This window comes from Oncorhynchus masou, chromosome 25 (assembly GCF_036934945.1).
Source record: "Oncorhynchus masou masou isolate Uvic2021 chromosome 25, UVic_Omas_1.1, whole genome shotgun sequence".
NCBI lineage: Eukaryota > Metazoa > Chordata > Actinopteri > Salmoniformes > Salmonidae > Oncorhynchus > Oncorhynchus masou.
Window position 1 is genome coordinate 31003669 of NC_088236.1, and position 21001 is coordinate 31024669.

The 21001-nt window shown below is 42.4% G+C and overlaps 1 protein-coding gene across 5 annotated transcripts; it reads left to right on the plus strand.

The window, feature by feature from the left end:
- Positions 1 to 428: 428 nt before the first annotated feature.
- On the plus strand, positions 429 to 17658 carry rab11fip1a (RAB11 family interacting protein 1 (class I) a). Of its 5 annotated transcripts, XM_064937325.1 has the most exons (5): positions 429 to 1385; positions 5704 to 6143; positions 6265 to 7198; positions 15534 to 15639; positions 15754 to 17658. In XM_064937325.1, exons 1-5 carry the CDS (start codon positions 1030 to 1032, stop codon positions 15958 to 15960), a joined length of 2043 nt encoding a protein of 680 aa, XP_064793397.1. In that variant the 5' UTR covers positions 429 to 1029; the 3' UTR covers positions 15961 to 17658. The 5 variants fall into 5 exon arrangements, with proteins under 5 accessions (XP_064793397.1, XP_064793394.1, XP_064793395.1 ...); XM_064937322.1 differs by lacking the exons at positions 429 to 1385; positions 5704 to 6143; positions 6265 to 7198 and adding exons at positions 8096 to 8395; positions 12176 to 14934; XM_064937323.1 differs by lacking the exons at positions 429 to 1385; positions 5704 to 6143; positions 6265 to 7198 and adding exons at positions 8096 to 8395; positions 12949 to 14934.
- The last annotated feature ends 3343 nt before the right edge of the window (positions 17659 to 21001 follow it).

Consider the following 21001-nt stretch of genomic DNA (forward strand, 5'->3'; position numbering starts at 1 on the left):
TTTGAGAAACTCAATGACTGGATGTCTGAGCACCAGCTGTTCCTGAAGCCTCTGTTCATATTAGCCTTTCTTGATGTTGTGGTCTAATTTGTGAAATCTTGCTCTCTATTAAACGAAGCTGAAACCTTTGTCACTAAACCGTTTTTATGACAATTAGTTATATTTGTGTAGACCTTTTTTGTTAAATTACATTTCAAATTACAATACAATAACAACAAAAACATAAAATAACATTAAAGTAAATAATAAAACCACTACACTTTAATTGATTTTCAAAAGTTAAAGTACCTAAAATAAATCAAATAAGATCAGGGGTTACAAATGTACAAACCTGATCCTAGACCAGTGCCACTGTCCAATCACCGTAGGTCGTCAATTTATTGACGCAAATGTTAACCAATCAGATAGGAATGTAGGAGAGTATGGGAAGGAAGAATGGTTGATGAGGAAGTTTATCGTCCAACAAAGAAAAAAGTCAAGAGAGGCAATGAAAAGTAATTATTACAGACAGTCGTTGTGTTAGTGTTTGACCTCTTTGTATAACAACGCAGAGTACAATTTGCTTATAGAAGAAAATGTTATACGATGGTCCTTGTCGAACGTCTGAATTTGGGCAAATTAAAGTAGCTAGTAAGGTAGCTACTGCAGCTAACGTTAGCGAGTTCTTGATATTTCACCGTTACTTCGCCATTAAGTTAGCTAGTAGTAAGGACCAACACCTGGGTTGCATTAGCTAATTGAGACTGATATATAGGTTAGTTACATTACTCCGACTCCACCTGTCATAGCCACTGCGTCCGTAGAATTTTAGAGTGAAGTGGGAGTGTCAAGTGTTGTCGACATCATCATCAGATACCCGGCCGAGATTCGACAATCGTCATTTTACATTACCGAGGGCAACGACCTATCGGTAGTAACGTTTGGTCTGTCAGTCTCTGGAAGTGAAGACAAAGTCGTTAGGATATCCTAAGACCTGCCAAAGTATATATTTTTTGGGGGCAAGCTTAGCTAGCTAGCTAAAGCTTTGAAATGGCTTTGGCCGACCAAAGGCAAAGCCATCAGTGGTATCCCACAAGCGTACAGGTAACGGTGTTCCAAGCCAGGAATTTGAGGATCAAAGGCAAGAATGGAACAAACGATGCCTATGCCATCATGCAGGTGGCCAAAGACAAGTTTTCTACCTCGGTTGCCGAAAAATGTGTCGCACCGGTATGGAAGGAAGAGGCAACGTTTGACCTGCCACTGTTCCACCATGGAAATGCTGAACGCTGCACACTGTATATCATTGTAATGCACAGAGCTCTGGTGGGACTGGACAAGCTCCTGGGAAAAGCTGTGATCAACCTACTGGATCTACACGATAACAGTGCCCGGAAAAAGACTGAGTAAGTAGCCCATGTTGAATAAAGATAAAGGATCTGTGTGGATATTTTTATTATTTTATTTATATATATTTAAAACTAATTCTCCACTGAGAGTGTGGGGGGGGGGGGGGGTCTTTGTGTAGCCAGAATGGTATTAGTGATAGGAATGTCTGCTCTGTTACGTGTCACCATTGACTTGATGAATTTCAATGACATAGCAGAGCTGAAATTCCATTATGTTTATCAGGAGGCTGATAAATATATATTAAACTCTACATCCATCGACATCCATCCATCATCCTTCTGCACATTTGAACAGTCATGTTTACACACCTAAAGCACTGCCAGAGAAGGCCATTACAGATCCCTTATCAGTAGTTAAGTGGGAGAACCGAAACCATGGAGCTGGTTGGGAAAACGATCGGATTATGTTGGGTGAGGTCACTATTCCTCTGCCTCCTTGTCAAACTGTAGCTTTAGGCTGTGAATACTTGAGCTGATACCCTAACCATGTCTCACCTTTTAGTTGTTTGAAATGTTCCATCTGAACAGTGGTTGGAGAATTCCAGCTAATTTAGTTTGAGCCTATCTCTGGCCTTCACAGCTGGATGGGGTCATGCTGCGTGCCGTGTTATCTCATTGTGAGGAATGTTGTCCAGTGAATACATTCCTGCCATTTCCCCATGTTTCTTCAAGGTTATTTAACTGGGGGCTAATCAAACCATCATACTGACATGTGAAATTACATGGGTTGGGGCAATGATGTCATTCACAACAATGGTGGGAGAGGCTCTGTCATATGGGTGTAGCAAGCATTAAAACAAAACATTCGGCTTGCTGCCTTTCCATGATTTGATGCTAAATGTACACACCCATATCTTTATGTAATAGTGTTTTTAAGACTGTTCGCTGACTTAAACATGGACAGAAGACTGAAGGACATTTAAATGTCAATATTGAAGACTGCAGACTATCTAACTTTGACTTGTAGGCTATTTGTTGCAATTGAGGGCAGTGAGTGACTGTCATGGTTGAATCCTCCTGTGTAGAATACTCTGTGTAGGCTGTCCCAAGGGCAGCCTTTGTACAGCGATTAGGCTCATTCACTTGTTTACTGTACACTCATATCTGGAACCTTATCTAGCGTTTACTCAGTTGGGTTTGTACAGCTTTTTATGACTCATCTTGCTCCTTCTCTCTCATACAAGGGTGTTGGAAGGTTGCTCTTTGTTCCCTCTTGCAGCGTATAGTGTTAGATTACTGTCCTACATCAGTTGATGTGTTGGTTTGACATTGTCCTCTCCCAATGTAGCATAATATGTTCTCAGCATGAAACAAAGGGATATGATGCCAAATAACGCACCATGTTACTGACCATATTCCACAGTTCACACTTACCCTTTCACCTAATAGGCCTAAGTTACACAACTTGGATATTGAAAAATTAAGGCACTACTGACAACAATATAGGCCTATGTTAAGTGTGCTCTTTTGGTATTCCTGTTTCCGTATTAAAATGGACTTGGCTATAGACCCGTTTCATCTTCATGGTTCTTCTATCAAACAAATTCATACCGTTTAGTCTGTCATGTTAGGCATTAGCTGGATGTGACCTGTTAATCATTATGCTTCAGAGGGAAATCGGGGCCTCTACTACTTTCTCTCAGAGAGAACTCGTCCAACAGCAGACCACCACTCCTCTATCAGGGCCAGGGTTTTCTATTTATCTGTAAACACCATCACATGTGCCATGTCAACACACAGTTCCTTTTAACTCGTATAATCCCTTCACTGAACCATTGTTCAGAGTCTGACCTGTATTACAGAAAATACATTGAAATATTGTCTTATGTTCTCAATTGTATCCCATTGTACTGTGCTCTGGTAGTAGTTGCTGTTTTGCTTGGCATGGCCCAGTTTGAGAAGGAAATTAGGAATGCTTGGACAAGGCATAGCACATATTTCATTAGCCTACACCTCCTAGGAAGACTCCCTACTGTTCTGCTAGGCTTTATGGAATGTAGACTAGGTTTACTCCCATGCATGTTTCCCCACAGGTTCCTGTCTGGATTTTTGTTTTATTACACCAGTAAGGGCAGGGAATGATGCACTGAACTTCACATGAACCACATAGAAAGTCTGATCACTGCCCAGCATCGTACCGCGCATTTCAGCTGAACGCATCCTAAATATAGACCCATCGGCTAACTATCGGCAATGAGTAAAACGTGACCACTTTCTTTTACTGCTTATGGAAGTATGATGTCCTCCGGGAAGAATGTGTGTAGTGCTCAGTAGAGCCACAGCTTATTGATCAGAACTCTGACCCCCCCTGAATGCTTTCCTTGTCCCAGCTGACCCTGAAACATGGAGGTTCAGGGACGACACTGAATTTAACCAAGGATTACTGGCTTCCTTTTGTAGTCCTGTCTAAAATGTTTTTTTTTAAGCTTCCATTATGATAACTCAATTGACGATGCAAAAATATGAAGCTCCTAGGCCTGCTGCGAGTGACTGAATATGCAAAACCGGCACACTGCAAGGGGCTTCCACTTAACCTGCTCCAGCATGGGTTGTTGCTCTGGTCTTGGGAAGGTGAGAGTTCACCTGGGAGACAGTCTGAGCTGCACTTTGTATTACTGGGATTAGCCTACCGGTCTGCTTATTGACGAAATCTAGAAGTGCTCTTATTGTGCGAGGTCTTTACAATCACAGAGGCTGTTATGGAAAGGGCTCTCCAGAACTCTTACTCTTCCTTTTGTGCAGAGTGGGCCTAAACTGCATTGAGTTTACAGCCCATTTACCGCAGCACCGGATGAGCTGGATCTATTCTAGGTCAACTAGTGCAAAAGTTCAGTAATAGTTTTATCAAGTCATGTTTGACCCCATTTCCTGGCATCATGACGTTGAAAAAGTTTTCGTAGCTCATTCGTCACATTTGATCTTCAGTACTTTGGTTCTGCCTCATTTGGCCATATTAGTTTTTTAATTGAACGGGCGGCCCTACACTGAAACAAAATATAAACACATCATTTGTTGGTTTAATGAGCTGAAATAAGAGCCCAGAAATTTTCCATACGCACAAAAAGCTTATTTCTCTCAAGGTTTGTGTGCACATTTGTTTACATCCCTGTTAGTGAGCATTTGTCCTTTGCCCAGATAATCTATTTACCTGAAGGGTGTGGCATATCAAAAAGCTGATGAAACAGCATGATCATTACACAGGTGCACCTTGTGCTGTGGACAATAAAAGGCCACTCAAGTTTTGATGGGGCATGCATTTGGCATGCTGACTGCAGGAATGTCCACCAGAACTGTTGCCAGAATGTAATATTAATTTCTCTACCGTAAGCCGACTCAAGTCATTTTAGAATTTGGTAGTGCAACCAGCCGCACAAACACATACCATGTCTGAGACCAGCCACCCGGATAGCTGATGAAACTGGGTTTGCATAACCAAATAATTTCTGCCCAAACGGTTAGAAACCGTCTCAGGGAAGCTAATCTGCGTGCTCGTCGTCCTCAGCAGGGTCTTGACCTGACTGCAGTTCGGCATCGTAACTAACCGAGTTCAGTGGGCAAATGCTCTTCACAATCCCAGTTTCAACCGTACCGGGAAGATGGCAGACTGCATGCATGGCGTTGTGTGGGCGCGCGGTTTGCTGATGGCAATGTTTTGAACAAAATGCCCCATTGTGGGGGTTACGGTATGGGCAGGCATAATCAATGGACAACGAACGCGGCTATGTTTTATTGATGGCAATTTGAATGCACAGAGATACCATGACGTGATCCTGAGGCCCATTGTCGTGCAATTAATCCGCAGACCATTTCATGTTTCAGCATGTTAATGTACCACCCCATGTCGCAAGGCTCTGTACATAATTCCTGGAAGCTGAAAATGTCCCAGTTCTTCCATTGCCTGAATACTCACCCGACATGTCACCCATTTGAGTATGTTTGGGATACTCTGGATCGACGTGTACGACCGCATGACCCAGTTCCCAACAATATCCAGGAACTTCACATAGCCATTGTACAGGAGTGGGACAACAGGCCATAATCAACAGCCTGATCAACTCTGTGAAGTCAATGTCGCACCAGATTCTAATTGCTTTTCTGATCGCGCGCCTTTATATTATTATTATTTTACATGTTGATGCATCTGTGACTAACAGATGCATATCTATATTCCCAGTCATATGAAATCCATAGATTAGGTCCTAATGCGTTCATTTCAATTGACTGATTCCCTTATGAACTGTAACTCAGTAAAATCTTTGAAATTGTTGCAATTTATTTTTGTTGAGTGTAATATCTGTCTCCCACTCATTTTCAGTTGGTACAAACTGCTGGATAAGAATGGGAAGGAGGACAAAGTCAAAGGGGAAGTGATGTTGGACATTCAGTTTATGAGAAACAACTTGACAGCCAGCATGTTTGACCTTTCCATGCAAGACAAACCACGCTCCCGCATCGGAAAGCTCAAGGACATAGTGCGTGGGAAGAAAAAGGACAGCTTCTCTGACTCAGCCTCTGCAATAGTTCCCTCTGTCAGCCAGGTACTGACTGACAGCGAGGGAGAGGGTGACTCTCACTCGGTGTACTCAGAGTTCCCTGAGGCCAAGAAGAAATCCAAGCTGAAGTCCCTCTTTGCTCCTAAATCCAACTTGCAGCGCAACGTCTCCCAGTCCATGTCCACACTGGGTACTCTTCCTGAGAAGAATGCATCCCTCAGTGGCAGTCGCTCTTCTGGACTCAATGTGGATTCTCCTGATGGTGAGCTCTTTTCATTCAGCATAAACATTTTGACTACTGTCTGCAGACCTAGTTTATATTTGAGTAATGATGATGATTGTGATATGCAATAAACTCCTTCACTGTCGCTTTCTATCTACAGTTAAAAAGAAGTTCATGTTCCTGGACCACAAGCGGACAGGCAGCAATGACAGCAAGGTGTCTACAGGACCTTTTTCTCTTCTGGGCAGATCCAAGCAGAAGGATGACCCAAATGGCACGTGCATCAATGGCAACCATGTGTATGCAGAGGAGGTAGAGCCCAAGTCTGGGTCCACCCTCAGCCTCAACAGCTCTGGTCAGGGCTCAGTGGAGGATTTACGCAGCCGCAGGCAACCATCTGACGTCTCGCTAGAGTCCCTCAAGAGCCTCTCTGTCCCCACCTACAGAATGGAGTCTGCCGATGGGGCTCTGCTGGAGCAACGGCGCCTTCAGGAGGAGGAAAAAAGACTGGCTGATGAGCAGAGACGGAATGAGGAGAAACACAGAGCGCAGCTCAAGATACTGCAGAAGGAGGAGGAACGCAAGCAACAGGAGGAGCAGGAGAGGAGGAGAAGGTTCCAGGAGGATGAGGAGAGGAGGAATAAGCAGCGAGAAGAGGAGCTGAAGCGCCTAGCGGAAGAAAAGATACGGCTGGAGGCTGAGGAGCTTCAGAGGCTGAGGGGGGACCAGAGGCAGCAGGAGGAGGCCAAGAAAGCAGAGGAGCAGAAACAACAGGAGGAGGCCTCTGTGGCTGAGAGGCTGTCCTCTCTGTTTGGTATGATCAGGAAGAAGGAGGAGAAAAAGGAAGAGCAGCAGCAGACTAGCACCAAGGAGGAGAGGCCCAACCCAGCTCCCAGACGCTTCACCAGAGATTTGGAGGGCCCTCCACACACCGCCAACCCATTTGAGGAGATCCCCCTCAGTCCAGACCCTCCAAACCTGTCTGAGGAGAGCCCGGTGGACTCCCAGAAGGCTGTTTGCAGCCCCAACACCACGAGTGCTGCGGTCTTCCTCAACTCCAACCGCACTGCCAAGGTGTCTGCAGTCAAGCCTAGGTAGGTGTCAGTCTTGTTCTAATGCACTTACAGCTCTATTATAACTTGAGATCTGCGTAGCTAAGACCAAACTTTGCGACTCTCCCATCAATGCATGGTTTTAATAGTGCAGTTAGGATTTGTCCTTTTCTCTGCTGTAACTCTTGTCAGAACATCAGGTAGGCCTACATGACATTAGTAGGCTGACAAAGCTTACATCTCCAATGGTAAGTGGAGCTACTATATACACAATGTACTTCACTGCTGATCAGGTAACACTAACCAATAAACATTTTCTGTCTCAGAATTTTGCTAATGGGGTGGTAGACGGTTTTCATGTTATTTCCAGTTAACTAGTTTTATAGCATATGCAACACATCACGTTGACTGCCTTGGCAGCTTTTCATCTAACCATACATGTAGCTCTCCAATTATTATTATTTTAAATATAAACCACTTTCTCTTACTGCATTCTTAGAACTCTCCTAAATTCCATATTTTCACTCAAATTGCTGTATGTTGTCCTGATTGAATAGCTGTGGTGAGTGTTTTCCTTGCTTGCTATCCAACGGAACTTAAAGCGGTTTTAATATTCCCAGTTGCTTATGGTGGTTTGGGGATTAGTGATCAGATGGTGGTATGGTTTAGGTTGAATTATCTGTACCAGATCATGTCTCCAATCTATACTGGCTGCAATTAGCCTAGTATTCTGAGTTTCATCTTCGTTCCTCTTGATCGTATTTTAAAGATGGAATCCGCAGTAGGAGAAATGGTGCCACTCCACTTCACAGCCGTAGTTATTATTTTGTTGACGAAGCGGAGGTGAGGCGTAGTTAAAAATACGTTTAAAAACACTGTACAAATTCTGCTGTTCTTGTGTGCATGCAGTGATGTTTGGGGGGGGGGGGGGGTTGCAGTTTCACCATTAAGAATTCCAGCTTTTAGGCTCTTATAAAAGCCTTGACAAACATGAGCGTGGCTCACCATCGTGAATTCCATCTGGCGCGTGATGGACCTGTTTGGCCACTGTGCTGATTGGTCTGCAGTGTGGAATCTAGGTGTGTCTGAGGCTGGGTGATATAGTGCAGAACAGGTTGGGAGGGATGAAGTGAGCTAACACTGGGTGACTAAGTACATTGGGACTATCTGCTGGTGCAAACGAGGCTTTTTTTTTCTCTCATCTACTTCTGGATTTATTTTAATCTTTCTTTCCTAATGGTGAGTTGTCCACTCAATATAGTCTGAGTCCTTTTAAAGGAGGACATACTTTTTTAGTTTTGCCATAGCCTGATCTTATTTTACTACTGCATTTCTGACATTCTAAATCTAGATTTGTTTATTAGCTTTTTGCAAAAAATGATAGCCCATCTTAAAGTAAATGGAGTGTTTTTATAACAGTCCTTAAGTGTTAAGAGCAAGGCAGTTGTGGTTATTTCCAAATTGTTTAATTCCATCAAGACAATATCAGGTGTGATGATCTGCTTACAAAAAAATGTTGGATGTTTTTGCGTGTTTGGGGTAGAGCGTGTTTCAGATGGGAGCGGACGTAGGGCTGGGCAGTATGGCCCAAGTATCATATCCCGGTATTATTTTTATTTGCCGGTATTTTGTTTATAATAATAAAAGTTCTACATTTTAGTTTTGAGTAGTGTGACCCTAGGGTGGCAACATATACACTCTCTAAAGTGATTTCAATGGGTCTTTCTCCATTGTGATTGTTTTATACTGTTTAATTCAACTTTAATCAATAAATTTGATCATTTCCATTCTGACACGTAGGGTTGCACGAAATGTGCAAACAATCTTGACCATATTTTAAACAATATGTTGCGATTTGACTTTGTGATTTTAGAGCAAAACACTTGGGTGAACTGTTAGACTCATGGAAATAGTTTGAGTGTAATAGTGGGAACTTTAAATGGTGTTTTACATGATGACAAATTAAGTATTTCCTAGGGGACCCTTTATTCTTTGGCTACATTGATGTTTTCTCTTAGCTACTTCATGTAGCTAACATTTTTGCTTTTTGTACTCCTCTTTGAAGAAACTGTTGCACAAAAACATGCAATGTAGGTCTACACCTACAGGCTGTATAGCTAGTTAAGTTTGTTGGCTCAGTACATTTATTAGCTAGCAATTAGCATTAATGGCTAGCAAGAATTAGGCTCAACTTACTAAGAATAGACAAACTAGCTGTTTGCAGTAAGAAGCAAACTAAGTGTAATTACAGAACACTTAATATTAAGAAGCAAAATGAAAACCGCATTGTCATCAACATTGTTGCATGTGCTGCGTTGACTATGCAGAGACTGAACGCAAGTGTCATGCTCGAGGAACAACAAATGTTCTCGAGTGATGGGGCAGGGTAGGTCTGAAAGCTGCATGGGGAAAGCAGAGAAATAGATATACTACAGATCAAAAGATTGGGGTCACTTAGCAATGTCCTTGTTTTTGAAAGGACAAGCCTTTTTTTCTTTTCATTAAAATAACATCAAATTGATCACAAATACAGTGTAGACATTGTTAATGTTAATGACTATTGTAGCTGGAAACAGCTTATTTTTTTTAATGAAATATCTAGAGGCCCATTATCAGCAACCATCACTCCTGTGTTCCAATAGCATGTTGTGTTAGCTAATCCAAGTTTATCATTTGAAAAGGCTAATTGATCATTAGAAAACAAACCCTTTTGCAATTACGTTAGCACAGCTAAAAACTGTTCTGATTTAAAGAAGCAATAAAACTAGTCATCAGACTAGATGAGAACCTGTACTCCGGGATGCTGGCCTTCTAGGCAGTTCCAGTGTCTGTTCTTTTGCCCATCTTAATATTTTATTTTTATTGGCCAGTCTGAGATATGCCGTTTGCTTTGCAACTCTGCCTAGAAGGCCAGCATCCTGGAGTCGCCTCTTCACTATTGATGTTGAGGCTGGTGTTTTGTGGGTACTATTTAATGAAGCTGCCAGTTGGGGACTTGAGGTGTCGGCTTCTCAAACTAGACACTCTAATGTACTTGTTCTCTTGCTCAGTTGTGCACCGGGGTCTCCCACTCTTTCTATTCTGGTTAGAGCCAGTTTGCGCTGTTCTGTGAAAGGAGTAGTACACAGCATTGTACCAGATCTTCAGTTTCTTGGCAATTTCTCGCATGGAATAGCCTTCATTTCGCAGAACAAGAATAGACTGAGTTTCAGAATAAATATATTTGTTTATCCAGTTTGAGCCTGTAATCGAACCCACAAAGGCTGATTCTCCAGATACTCAACTAGTCTAAAGAAGGCCAGTTTCCTTTTTCTTCAATTAGAACAACCGTTTTTAGCTGTGCTAACATGATTGCAAAAGGGTTTTCAAATGATCAATTAGCCTTTTTTTAATTATAAATTTGGATTAGCTAATACAATGTGCCTTTGGAACACAGGAGTGAGGGTTGCTGATAATGGGCCTCTGTACACCTATGTAGATATTCCATAAAAAAAATCTGTCATTTACAACATTAGCAATGTCTGCACTGTATTTCTGATCATTTTTGTAATTTTAATGGACAAAATGTACATGTCATTTAAAACCAAGGACATTTCTAAGTGACCCCAAACTTTTGAATATAGATAGATATAGATATATAGATTTAAAACTAGGCAAGTCGGTTAAGAACATTCTTATTTACAATGACGGCCTTCACCGGCCAAACCCGGACGACGCTGGGCCGATTGTGGGACTCTCAATCACAGCCGGTTGTGATAAAGCCTGGATTCAAACCAGGGTGTCTGACGCCTCAAGCACGGAGATGCAGTGTCTTAGACCACTGCACCACTCGGCAGCCCAGCGACGACTCAAGTAGCGACGTAAAGTATAAAAATGGACGTTACATTTTAACAAACCAAACATTCAAAAAACTTTATAGAAGGTAAAGTAAAAACCCAAACAGGTCGGTGCATCAATACCACATATCGTAAAATACGGAATACCACCCAGCACTAACCAGACGGCATATACACTCCCTGTCAAAAGTTTTGTAACACCTACTCATTCAAGTATTTTTAATTTTTACTAGAATTGTAGTGAAGACATTAAAACTATGAAATAACACATGGAATCATGTAACCAAACAAGTGTTAAACAAGTGTTTTATATTATTCAAGTTCCTTTGCCTTGATGACAGCTTTGCACACTTGGCATTCTCTCAACCAGCTTCACCTGGAATGCAATTCAATTAACAGGTGAGCCTTGTTAAAAGTACATTTGTGGAATTTCTTTCCTGCTTAATCCGTTTGAGACAATCAGTGGTGGTGTGAAAAGGTAGGGGGTATACAGAAGATAGACCAAGTCCAAATTATGGAAAGAACAGCTCAAATAAGCAAAGAGAAATGACAGTTCATCTTTACTTTAAGATTTGACGGTCAGTCAATACGGAACATTTCAAGAACTTTTAAAGTTTCTTCAAGTGAAATCACAAAAACCATCAAGCTATGATGAAACTTACTCTCATGAGGACCACCACAGGAATGAAAGACCCAGAGTTCCCTCTGCTGCAGAGAATAAGTTCATTGAAGTTACTAGCCACAGAAATTGCAGCCCAAATAAATGCTTCAGAATTCAAGTAACAAACACATCAACTGTTCAGATGAGACTGTGTGAATCAGGCCTTCATGGTCGAATTGCTACAAAGAAACCACTACTAAAGGACGCCAATAAGAAGGGACTTGCTTGGGCCAAGAAACATAAGCAATGGGCATTAGACCGGTGTAAATTTGTCCTTTGGTCTGGAGTCCAAATTGAAGATTTTTGGTTCCAACCGCCATGTCTTTGTTAGACTGTGTGGATGAACAGATCTCTGCATGTGTATTTCCAGCCATAAAGCATGGAGGATGAGCTGTGGGTGTACTTTGCAGGTGACACTGTCAGTGTTTTTTATTTATAATTCAAGGCACACTTAACCAGCATGGCTACCACAGCATTCTGCAGCGATATGCCATCATCTGTTTTGCGCTTGTTTTTCAACAGGACAATAACCCAACACACCTTCAGGCTGTAAGGTCTATTTTACCAAGAAGCAGAGTGATGATGTGCTGCATCAGATGACCTAGCCTCCACAATCCACTGACCTCAACTCAATTGAGATGGTTTGGGATGAGTTGGACGGCAGTGACGCAAAAGCAAGTGCTCAGCATATGTGTGAAATCCTTCAATTTCTTGAGGAAAAGTATTCCTCATGAAGCTGGTTGAGAGAATGTCAAGACTTTGCATCAAAGCAGGGTGGCTTCTTTGAATCTCAAATATGAAATTTTGATTTAACACTTTTTGTATTCTTTACTACATGATTCCATATGTGTTATTTCATAGTTTTGATGTCTTCACTTTTATTCTACAAATGTAGAAATTTGTAAAAAATATCATCTCGAATGAGTAGGTGTTCTAAAACTTTTGACCGGTAGTGTATTATCATTACTTCACTGGAAAATAATTTTGAAACAAACATTTGAAATATCATACAGAAAATGCTCTGGGTTCACAAGTTTTTATCATTAGGGGTCCGAATGATGAACAAAGAATAGAAAAGAGCAGAGACTGATTTGTATTTTTTTGAGCAGACTTTAGTTTCTGAAATTTTCTTGGAAGTATTCAAGGTGCATCACATGTGAAGATAAGCTCTTGATGGAATGAAGCACCACTGTAAGATGAGGCAAACTCCTGAGTTGTTGGTTATTTCAGCTGTCATGGGCAAGCTTAGCCATGGTGTGACTGTCTGCCACTGACCTCCAGGTTTTCACTCCTAGGCAGATTAGTGGAGTCCCTGAAGCAGCCTGAAACCCCCGACAGACTCCCATAGGCAGCAAACTCCCTCCCTGCGCTGAATCCTTTCTCTCTAGCGTCCCCTCTGAGTCTCCTGATATGTTCTCCAACCTCCACTCCTCCCTTGCTCCCACTAAGGTGCGGAGGAGCCCCTCCAAGTATCCCTACAGCAGCACTGAGAACCTGGCTGCCATAGGATCTTCCCCCAATGGATCTGACAAGAAGCGGCGAGATCCTCTGTCCCCCAGTCCAATGGAACTGCAAAGCCATGCAAAATCCAATGCAGGCTTCAGAATTGTCTCTGCCAAATCTGCTGTTGCAAGTGGCGATCCTGTGCCAATTAAGGCGGTTGAGGGCAAAATACCTCCTCTACCTCTTCCTGACTACGATAGCCTGTTCCCACAGAAGAGACATGGAGTACAAGGACAGACTCGGTGTGACCATATAATTGCAGAGGTGAATCAGAGACAGCAAGAATATGTACCACACCTCATTGGTAAAGAGATGAGTGTGGATGGCCCAGACCTCGACTCACCAGGACCTCCACGCAATGATAAATATTCCTACTTGCAGGAGCGGGCAGCAGAGCACTTACACCAGCAACAGACACAAGTTCAGAAAGTTCAATCTACCTCTTTGAGGAGCGTAGGGCCCAGCAGTTCGCCAGCACTCACTCCCCCTTCCAAACCAGTAGCTGCAGTCCCCCTTAGACTAGTGGTAGACTCTAACACAAACCAAGACCAGAGCACTATACAGGCTAATCCACCTGAGGCGCCCAATGCCTTTGTCTCCAAAGTCTTGGTCTCTACAAAACCCATGGTTCAGAAAAGAGACATACCCTCCGTGACACCTCGGGAGGATGCAAAGAAGGTGATAAACACATCTTTTTCTACAGCCAGTGATGGCAAACCTGTTTTCTCAACAGAAAAACATAGACCTACATCACGAGTGGTTTTGGTGTCAAGTTCTACAGATGAACCTAAAGGACTGCCAAAAACTCCCAAAGAGATCCCCGCAGCCAAACCCAGACAAAAGTTAGTCCGCAAAGAGCCATTGAGACCTGCAGATCATGAGCAGACATTAGCAGGGTCTACCACTGTAGAGCAGGAGAACAGATTGGAGAGGAGAGCCTCAACCCTCGATATGATGAGAAGGAGTAGTCCAGTGACTGCAAAGAACACAGAGGTGACTGCTTACAATGAAAAACAGCTCTTGTTTGACTCTGCAGATAGGGACATTGAGAAAAAAACACAGTTTGAACACATTATGAAAGCAAAGTTTGCTGAACTTGACCCCTTCCCCTTTGCCGATATCCTGCCTAAAGACCCATGGGCCCAACCAGAGCCAAGCCACAGTGGAGATTACTTGTTCACTGGAGAACCACAGAGAAACCGCAAGCTTAAAGAACAGGCAATGACAACTGATTACTTGGATAAACTTTTCGTGCCAAACAATCCAACGGATCCCTTTGCCAGTTTTAATGATGGTAACTCGGATGAACCTCGAGAGCAGGAAAAAACGGAAAAACACAGTCCTGCTTTTCAAAGGGGATTTCCCCAAATTAAAAAGAAACAAGGAGCACCCCAGCCTTCAGCTAATTCAAGAAATAAAGCAGTGATTGGAAAAACTGAGCTAGTTAAACAAAACCCTTCACCCAGAGAAGACAAGCTGATCATCTCAGCCGCTACAACCGGATGTGTAAAACTGGCACCTCAAAATACTAGACAAAGTCAACTCTATGGCAGAGATGGGGTGGAATGTCAAGACAAGTGGGCAGCAGACCCTTTTACTTCCTCCTCCCATGTACCTTCTGTCCTGACTTCTCCTGAGCCCCCCCAGTCCGTAGTGGGAGAGCTTACTTCACAGACCGGGGAAAAGACCCTGCTACGGGCCTGGGTCTCACCCTCTGAGGTGCAGCCACTCACTGTGCTGAGTAGCAATGGTGGTGGGCCAACCTCAACTCCACGCAGGTGAGCCTAAACCCCTCTAGATATAACCAGCCTTCAATAATTGCATGTATAAACACAAGGGATTTTTTTTTTCACGTGTCAATTGGCCCATGTCAAACAAACAAACACTGGCCTCAATTAGAATTTCAATTATATGGATGGTCAGTCCTTGCATCCATTGCTATCTCTATGAATTTGAGTCGTTCCATTTCTCCAAGCTCATCCCTCAGCTTTTGTTTTAAATGACGGACTCCAGCTTTATGCTTCGTCTCACTTCTTTTTGGTAATTGGTGTTTCAGTCTTAATCAAATTCCTCAGGGAATATTTTGAAACGGCTGGGTAACTCTGATCAAGGGGGTGGTTTGTTAGTGGTTTTTGTATGAAACAGGGATATGCTGCGGCGTTTCTGTTTTGTTCAACTTGGGAAAAGTATTTTTCTCTCTGTGTAGCCTTATTTCATAATTGCTGTGCTTGTCTCACAGGGGGAGGATTTGTGGTTTTCTATACCTGGAGCCTAACTGAAATGGACCTCTGTTAATTCAATGAATCGTTTGACTTCTGTGACATTGTTATGCTCCTCCGTTTTAGTGTTTTTTGTTGTAGTAATTTTCTCTTTCCAGGCCTCACCCAGTGAAGCCCATGAGCTCCATAGAGAGCCAAGCTCCCATTAGCACCCCGGTAGTTGGAGAGATGTTGACTTATGACTTCACCCTGGGGAAGATGAAGGTACTGCATGTTGATATGTTTAATACTAATAAAACCAATACCTTTTTTTTTTTTTTTTAGCTATTAAAACCAAAAAGTGATGACTGCTGTGACACTGTTTTGTACCATCCTCAGGCGCCAGGCATGGTGGAGAGTGGGCCCTACACCCAGCTGACCCAGGAGGAGTTGATTACCCTAGTGGTGAAGCAGCAGACGGAGCTCTCCAAGAAAGACTCAAAGATCGTTGAGCTGGAGGAGTACATAGACAACCTGCTGGTGCGTGTAATCGAGGAGAAGCCCAGCATCCTGCTGGGCCTCAACTCTGTCAAGCAGGCCCTGTAAGGTATGAGGAGTGGACCAGGGAACTGCAAGATCGAGGGAGATATTTAGGCTTCCACTCCATCGTCCCCTGTAGTTTGTGTGCGTGTTTTTTTATTTTTTATTGTTGTCACTGTGTATTGGCTCGAGCTATCTCTTATTTCCTTTGAGCATATGCACTTTTTTTTGTCTCCATGAGGAGTTGGACTAGGACAATCTCGAGGTTTATTTTCAGAATGCTGGAATGTATGCTGAATAGTTTTTTAAGTTTTTTTTTTTTTTTTTTTTTTTTTTTTTTTTTTTTTTAGAACTATCACTCGATGCTACATCGCATCAAATTATTTTACAAGGTTTTGAAAATGAATGGCTTGTTGTAACACTATGGTACTGGAATTTCTTTTTTATACTCATTTACCATATGCAAACATCTCATGTCATTGCGTTGGTACTTTATATGCTGTATAAACCATAATTGGCCCTCATTAGGCAAAATGGAACTGGAAGCTGGAAGAAGGAAGAAAATGGAAAATGGTGGAAAATGGAAAATGGAAGAAGTATGTTGATGTCCATGTCACTGAAGAAATATCTCTGGCCAGGCCTTTGCACAGTGTTTCCATGTTGCCTACAATTTAGTGGATTTTAATTAGGCCATCTAGCTACTTTGGTGTCTACTCATTCCAAAGCCTTACCACATATAATAATATGCTGGTTAGTGTTTGTTTTGTTGCATTCTTAAACCTTGAACTTTCCTTGTTTTTCTAGGTTTATGTTTGATCCTTTTCTTTAAATGATCATGACGTGCCTTGGCGCTACCCCTTCTTGGTGTATTCAATCAAACACAAGTGTTAATCAAATACCAAATCGGATTATTGCGGGGTATGGTACAAGTACGTTAACCCTCTCAAAGTAACTGTAGCCTCATAGTGACATTTCAGATACACAGTGGTCTTACCTTATTAGCCTAGTTCGTTGAAGCGTTATTGGACCTGTGATTTAGGCTAGTTCACACAGGGTTTGTTTGGAAATGCTCATCTGTCAACATTGCTTATTTTAGTTTTTTAGTTTTCCCTTATTTTAGTTGTTTTATACTGCCATCTTTTTAATGTGTCTAACGGAGGAAAACATCATTTACAAAACCAGTGATGGATAGAGAACCAGCAATCTATTCCATGGTTGAGGCAGTGGATTTGGTCACGCTAACTATAGATGGAGAGACCTGCTGTTCACTGTTTTCTTTTATGTCTGTAGTATCTACTCACTTGACTGTGCAGAGCACAATCTTTTCTATTTATGCAAAATAATGTAAGTGCACAACATGTCAAATATTTTATGCAAGAGTAATGACTAAGTTCAAATCGTTACACTTTGAGAAAGATCTTCCAATATATTTAAGCATTATGAATGTAGTTTCAAAATTAACCTTATCCTTATTAAATTTTATGCCTTTTTATTAAGCAGTAGGCTTACAACTTGTGTAAATCTCTACGTCTCTGAATGTAATCTACTCAATGTTTCTTCGGTGACTATGCCTTTGTGAAATGACATAGCAATAAGAAACAATATAAATTATAAACATTTCTGATTGTGCCTTCAGGGATTTTACTCATAAGACTTTGATTACTGTAAAAGCTGGATTCCTTAAGATAGTTACCTTTTTTTGTTTACTGGTGTTAAATTCAGTGTGATATTTTCAATTGAAATAAAGTATAGTAAATCATGAAATGTTTTGTGTATGCTATTAGAGGCAGCTTGAAGACTTAATACTAGCTGTAGGCCCATGATACACCGAGGAACTGTGACATTAATTGAAACTACTTTCCTGCGTTCAATAGATTAACTCCAGTTGAAGTCGGACGTTTACATGCACCTTAGCCAAAGACCTTGAACTCAGTTTTTCACAATTCCTGACATTAAATCCCAGTAAAAATTCCCTGTCTTAGGTCAGTTAGGATCACCACTTTATTTTAAGATTTGAATAATAGTATTATTTCAGCTTTTATTTCTTTCATCCCATTCCCAGTGGGTTATAAGTTTACATACACTCAATTTGTATTTGGTAGCATTGCCTTTAAATTCAACTTGGGTCAAATATTTCCGGTAGCCATCCACAAGCTTCCCACAATAAGTTGGGTGAATTTTGGCCCATTCCTCCTGACAGAGCTGGTGTAACTGAGTCAGGTTTGTAGGCCTCCTTGCTCACACACGCTTTTTCAGTTCTGCCCACAAAGTTTCTATAGGCTTGAGTTCAGGGCTGTCATGACGTTGCCTTCTGAGTACAGCGAGCACCATCCCCCGCTCTCTGCTTCTACAACCAGACTGCTGTGGTCCGAGGTCATAAATTCCTGAGAAGACCTCATGGACACAGTTATAGAGTAGTTTTTCAGGAAGACAAAGGAAATCCTTCCACCTCACAGAACTTGAGGTACGAACAAATTTCATGTTCCAGAGAAAGTGTAAAATATCGGTGAAGAATCCAGCTACGAACTGGTCCGTTTGGCACAACTTGGGAAGCGCGAGAGACTGTGTGGCTACATTACCATAACACTGTTTATATAATAGCCTCAGATATGAGGTTTACACCTAATTGTTGTATAAGATGAATGAATGAGTATGATACTGTTTGTATAATTGTGTAATATGGTTGTGGACTGTTGAATGAAGAAAAACACAATTCCCTTTTTGATTTGAACTAAATCAGAGGACCGCCCCTGAGCCCAGTTAGGGTCAGACATCCTGGGACAGCCTTTTCTGCCATTCCGAATAAAACCCAACTTTGAGAAATGATCAACAGACCATGTTGCTCTCAATCACAGGAGTACAAAGGTTGCAGACCATTGCTGAATCTTTTAACCATCCCAAGTGGTTAAACTCTTAGACTATCGATACCGACAGAATAAGAACAAGTATTTGATATTGATTACTAGTCTGCAGCTAGGAATTCGGTATCATTGAACGCGAAGAACGACAATCGCCGAAACATCCATTCTATAACGAATGTCACTGAACTATCTCCTCTAACCAAGACCGAGAGGGAGAGAGACGGACAATTCTACAAAAGAAAGACTTTTTACCAGCGATCAAGACGACACATGGAGCGTAAATACACTGCTCAAAAAAAATCAAGTGAACACTTAAACAACACAATGTAACTCCAAGTCAATTGCACTTCTGTGAAATCAAACTGTCCACTTAGGAAGCAACACTGATTGACAATACATTTCACATGCTGTTGTGCAAATGGAATAGACAACAGGTGTAAATTATAGGCAATTAGCAAGACACCCCCAATAAAGGAGTGGTTCTGCAGGTGGTGACCACAGACCACTTCTCAGTTCCTATGCTTCTTGGCTGATGTTTTGGTCACTTTTGAATGCTGGCGGTGCTTTCACTCTAGTGGTAGCATGAGACGGAGTCTACAACCCACACAAGTGGCTCAGGTAGTGCAGCTCATCCAGGATGGCACATCAATGCGCGGTGTGGCAAGAAGGTTTGCTGTGTCTGTCAGCGTAGTGTCCAGAGCATGGAGGCGCTACCAGGAGACAGGCCAGTACAACAGGAGATGTGGAGGAGGCTGTAGGACGGCAACAACCCAGCAGCAGGACCGCTACCTCCGCCTTTGTGCAAGGAGGAGCAGGAAGAGCACTGCCAGAGCCCTGCAAAATGACCTCCAGCATGCCACAAATGTGCATGTGTCTGCTCAAACGGTCAGAAACAGACTCCATGAGGGTGGTATGAGGGACCGGTGTCCACAGGTGGGGGTTGTGCTTACAGCCCAACACCGTGCAGGACGTTTGGCATTTGCCAGAGAACACCAAGCTTGGCAAATTCGCCACTGGCGTCCTGTGCTCTTCACAGATGAAAGCAGGTTCACACTGAGCACGTGACAGTCTGGAGACGCCGTGGAGAACGTTCTGCTGCCTGCAACATCCTCCAGCATGACCAGTTTGGCGGTGGGTCAGTCATGGTGTGGGGTGGCATTTCTTTAGGAGGCCGCACAGCCCTCCATGTGCTCGCCGGAGGTAGCCTGACTGCCATTAGATACCGAGATGAGATCCTCAGACCCCTTGTGAGACCATATGCTGGTGCGGTTGGCCCTGGGTTCCTCCTAATGCAAGACCATGCTAGACCTCATGTGGCTGGAGTGTGTCAGCAGTTCCTGCAAGAGGAAGGCATTGAAGCTATGGACTGGCCCGCCCGTTCCCCAGACCTGAATCCAATTGAGCACATCTGGGACATCATGTCTCGCTCCATCCACCAACGCCATGTTGCACCACAGACTGTCCAGGAGTTGGCGGATGCTTTAGTCCAGGTCTGGGCCTCATTTTGACTTGTTTTAAGGACATTACATCAAAGTTGGATCAGCCTGTGGTGTGGTTTTCCACACACTTTTGAGTGTGACTCCAAATCCAGACCTCCATGGGTTGATAAATTTGATTTCCATTGATAATTTTTGTGTGATTTTGTTGTCAGCACATTCAACTATATAAAGATAAAAGTATTTAATAAGAATATTTCATTCATTCAGATCTAGGATGTGGTATTTTAGTGTTCCCTTTATTTTTTTGAGCAGTGTATGTTGATTGCAATTGTTCCCGAATGAGTGAGCATTCATGTGTAAAGGATTAGCATTTTAATTGTTACAATGAACTGTAGTGACTTCTTATTCGACCCCCCCCCCCCCCCATTGCCCCTTTGTTTAACAAGCCGCCATGCCGGTTCAGCCCACTAGGGCACATTCTATCATTTCATGTGACCGTATTTGTTTGTTTATGCATTTCTGTGAATTACTTATAACTAACTAAATAAATGATTTAAGACAATTGATGTATGGATGACCCATAGTGAAGACTGGGTTCGTGCAGATAACGTTTGGAATGAGACTAACGTGAGGTAAAATAAATAAATCATTAAATCAGTAATCAGAAGACTATTGATCAGATATGAAAATATCTGAAAGGTAATAACTGTGTAATCTGAATGCTTTCCTTGGTGCCCCAACTTCCTAGTTAATTACAGTTACATGATTATTCAGTTTCATCGTGTAACTAATTACAGAGAATCTTTG

Bases quoted from the DNA above. Each gene is read 5' to 3' on its own strand.
- rab11fip1a (XM_064937322.1), top strand. From the start codon at position 13,064: ATGTTCTCCAACCTCCACTCCTCCCTTGCTCCCACTAAGGTGCGGAGG. The intron at 14,935-15,533 runs GTGAGCCTAAAC...TTCTCTTTCCAG, and splicing joins CCAACCTCAACTCCACGCAG to GCCTCACCCAGTGAAGCCCA. The intron at 15,640-15,753 runs GTACTGCATGTT...TACCATCCTCAG, and splicing joins TCACCCTGGGGAAGATGAAG to GCGCCAGGCATGGTGGAGAG.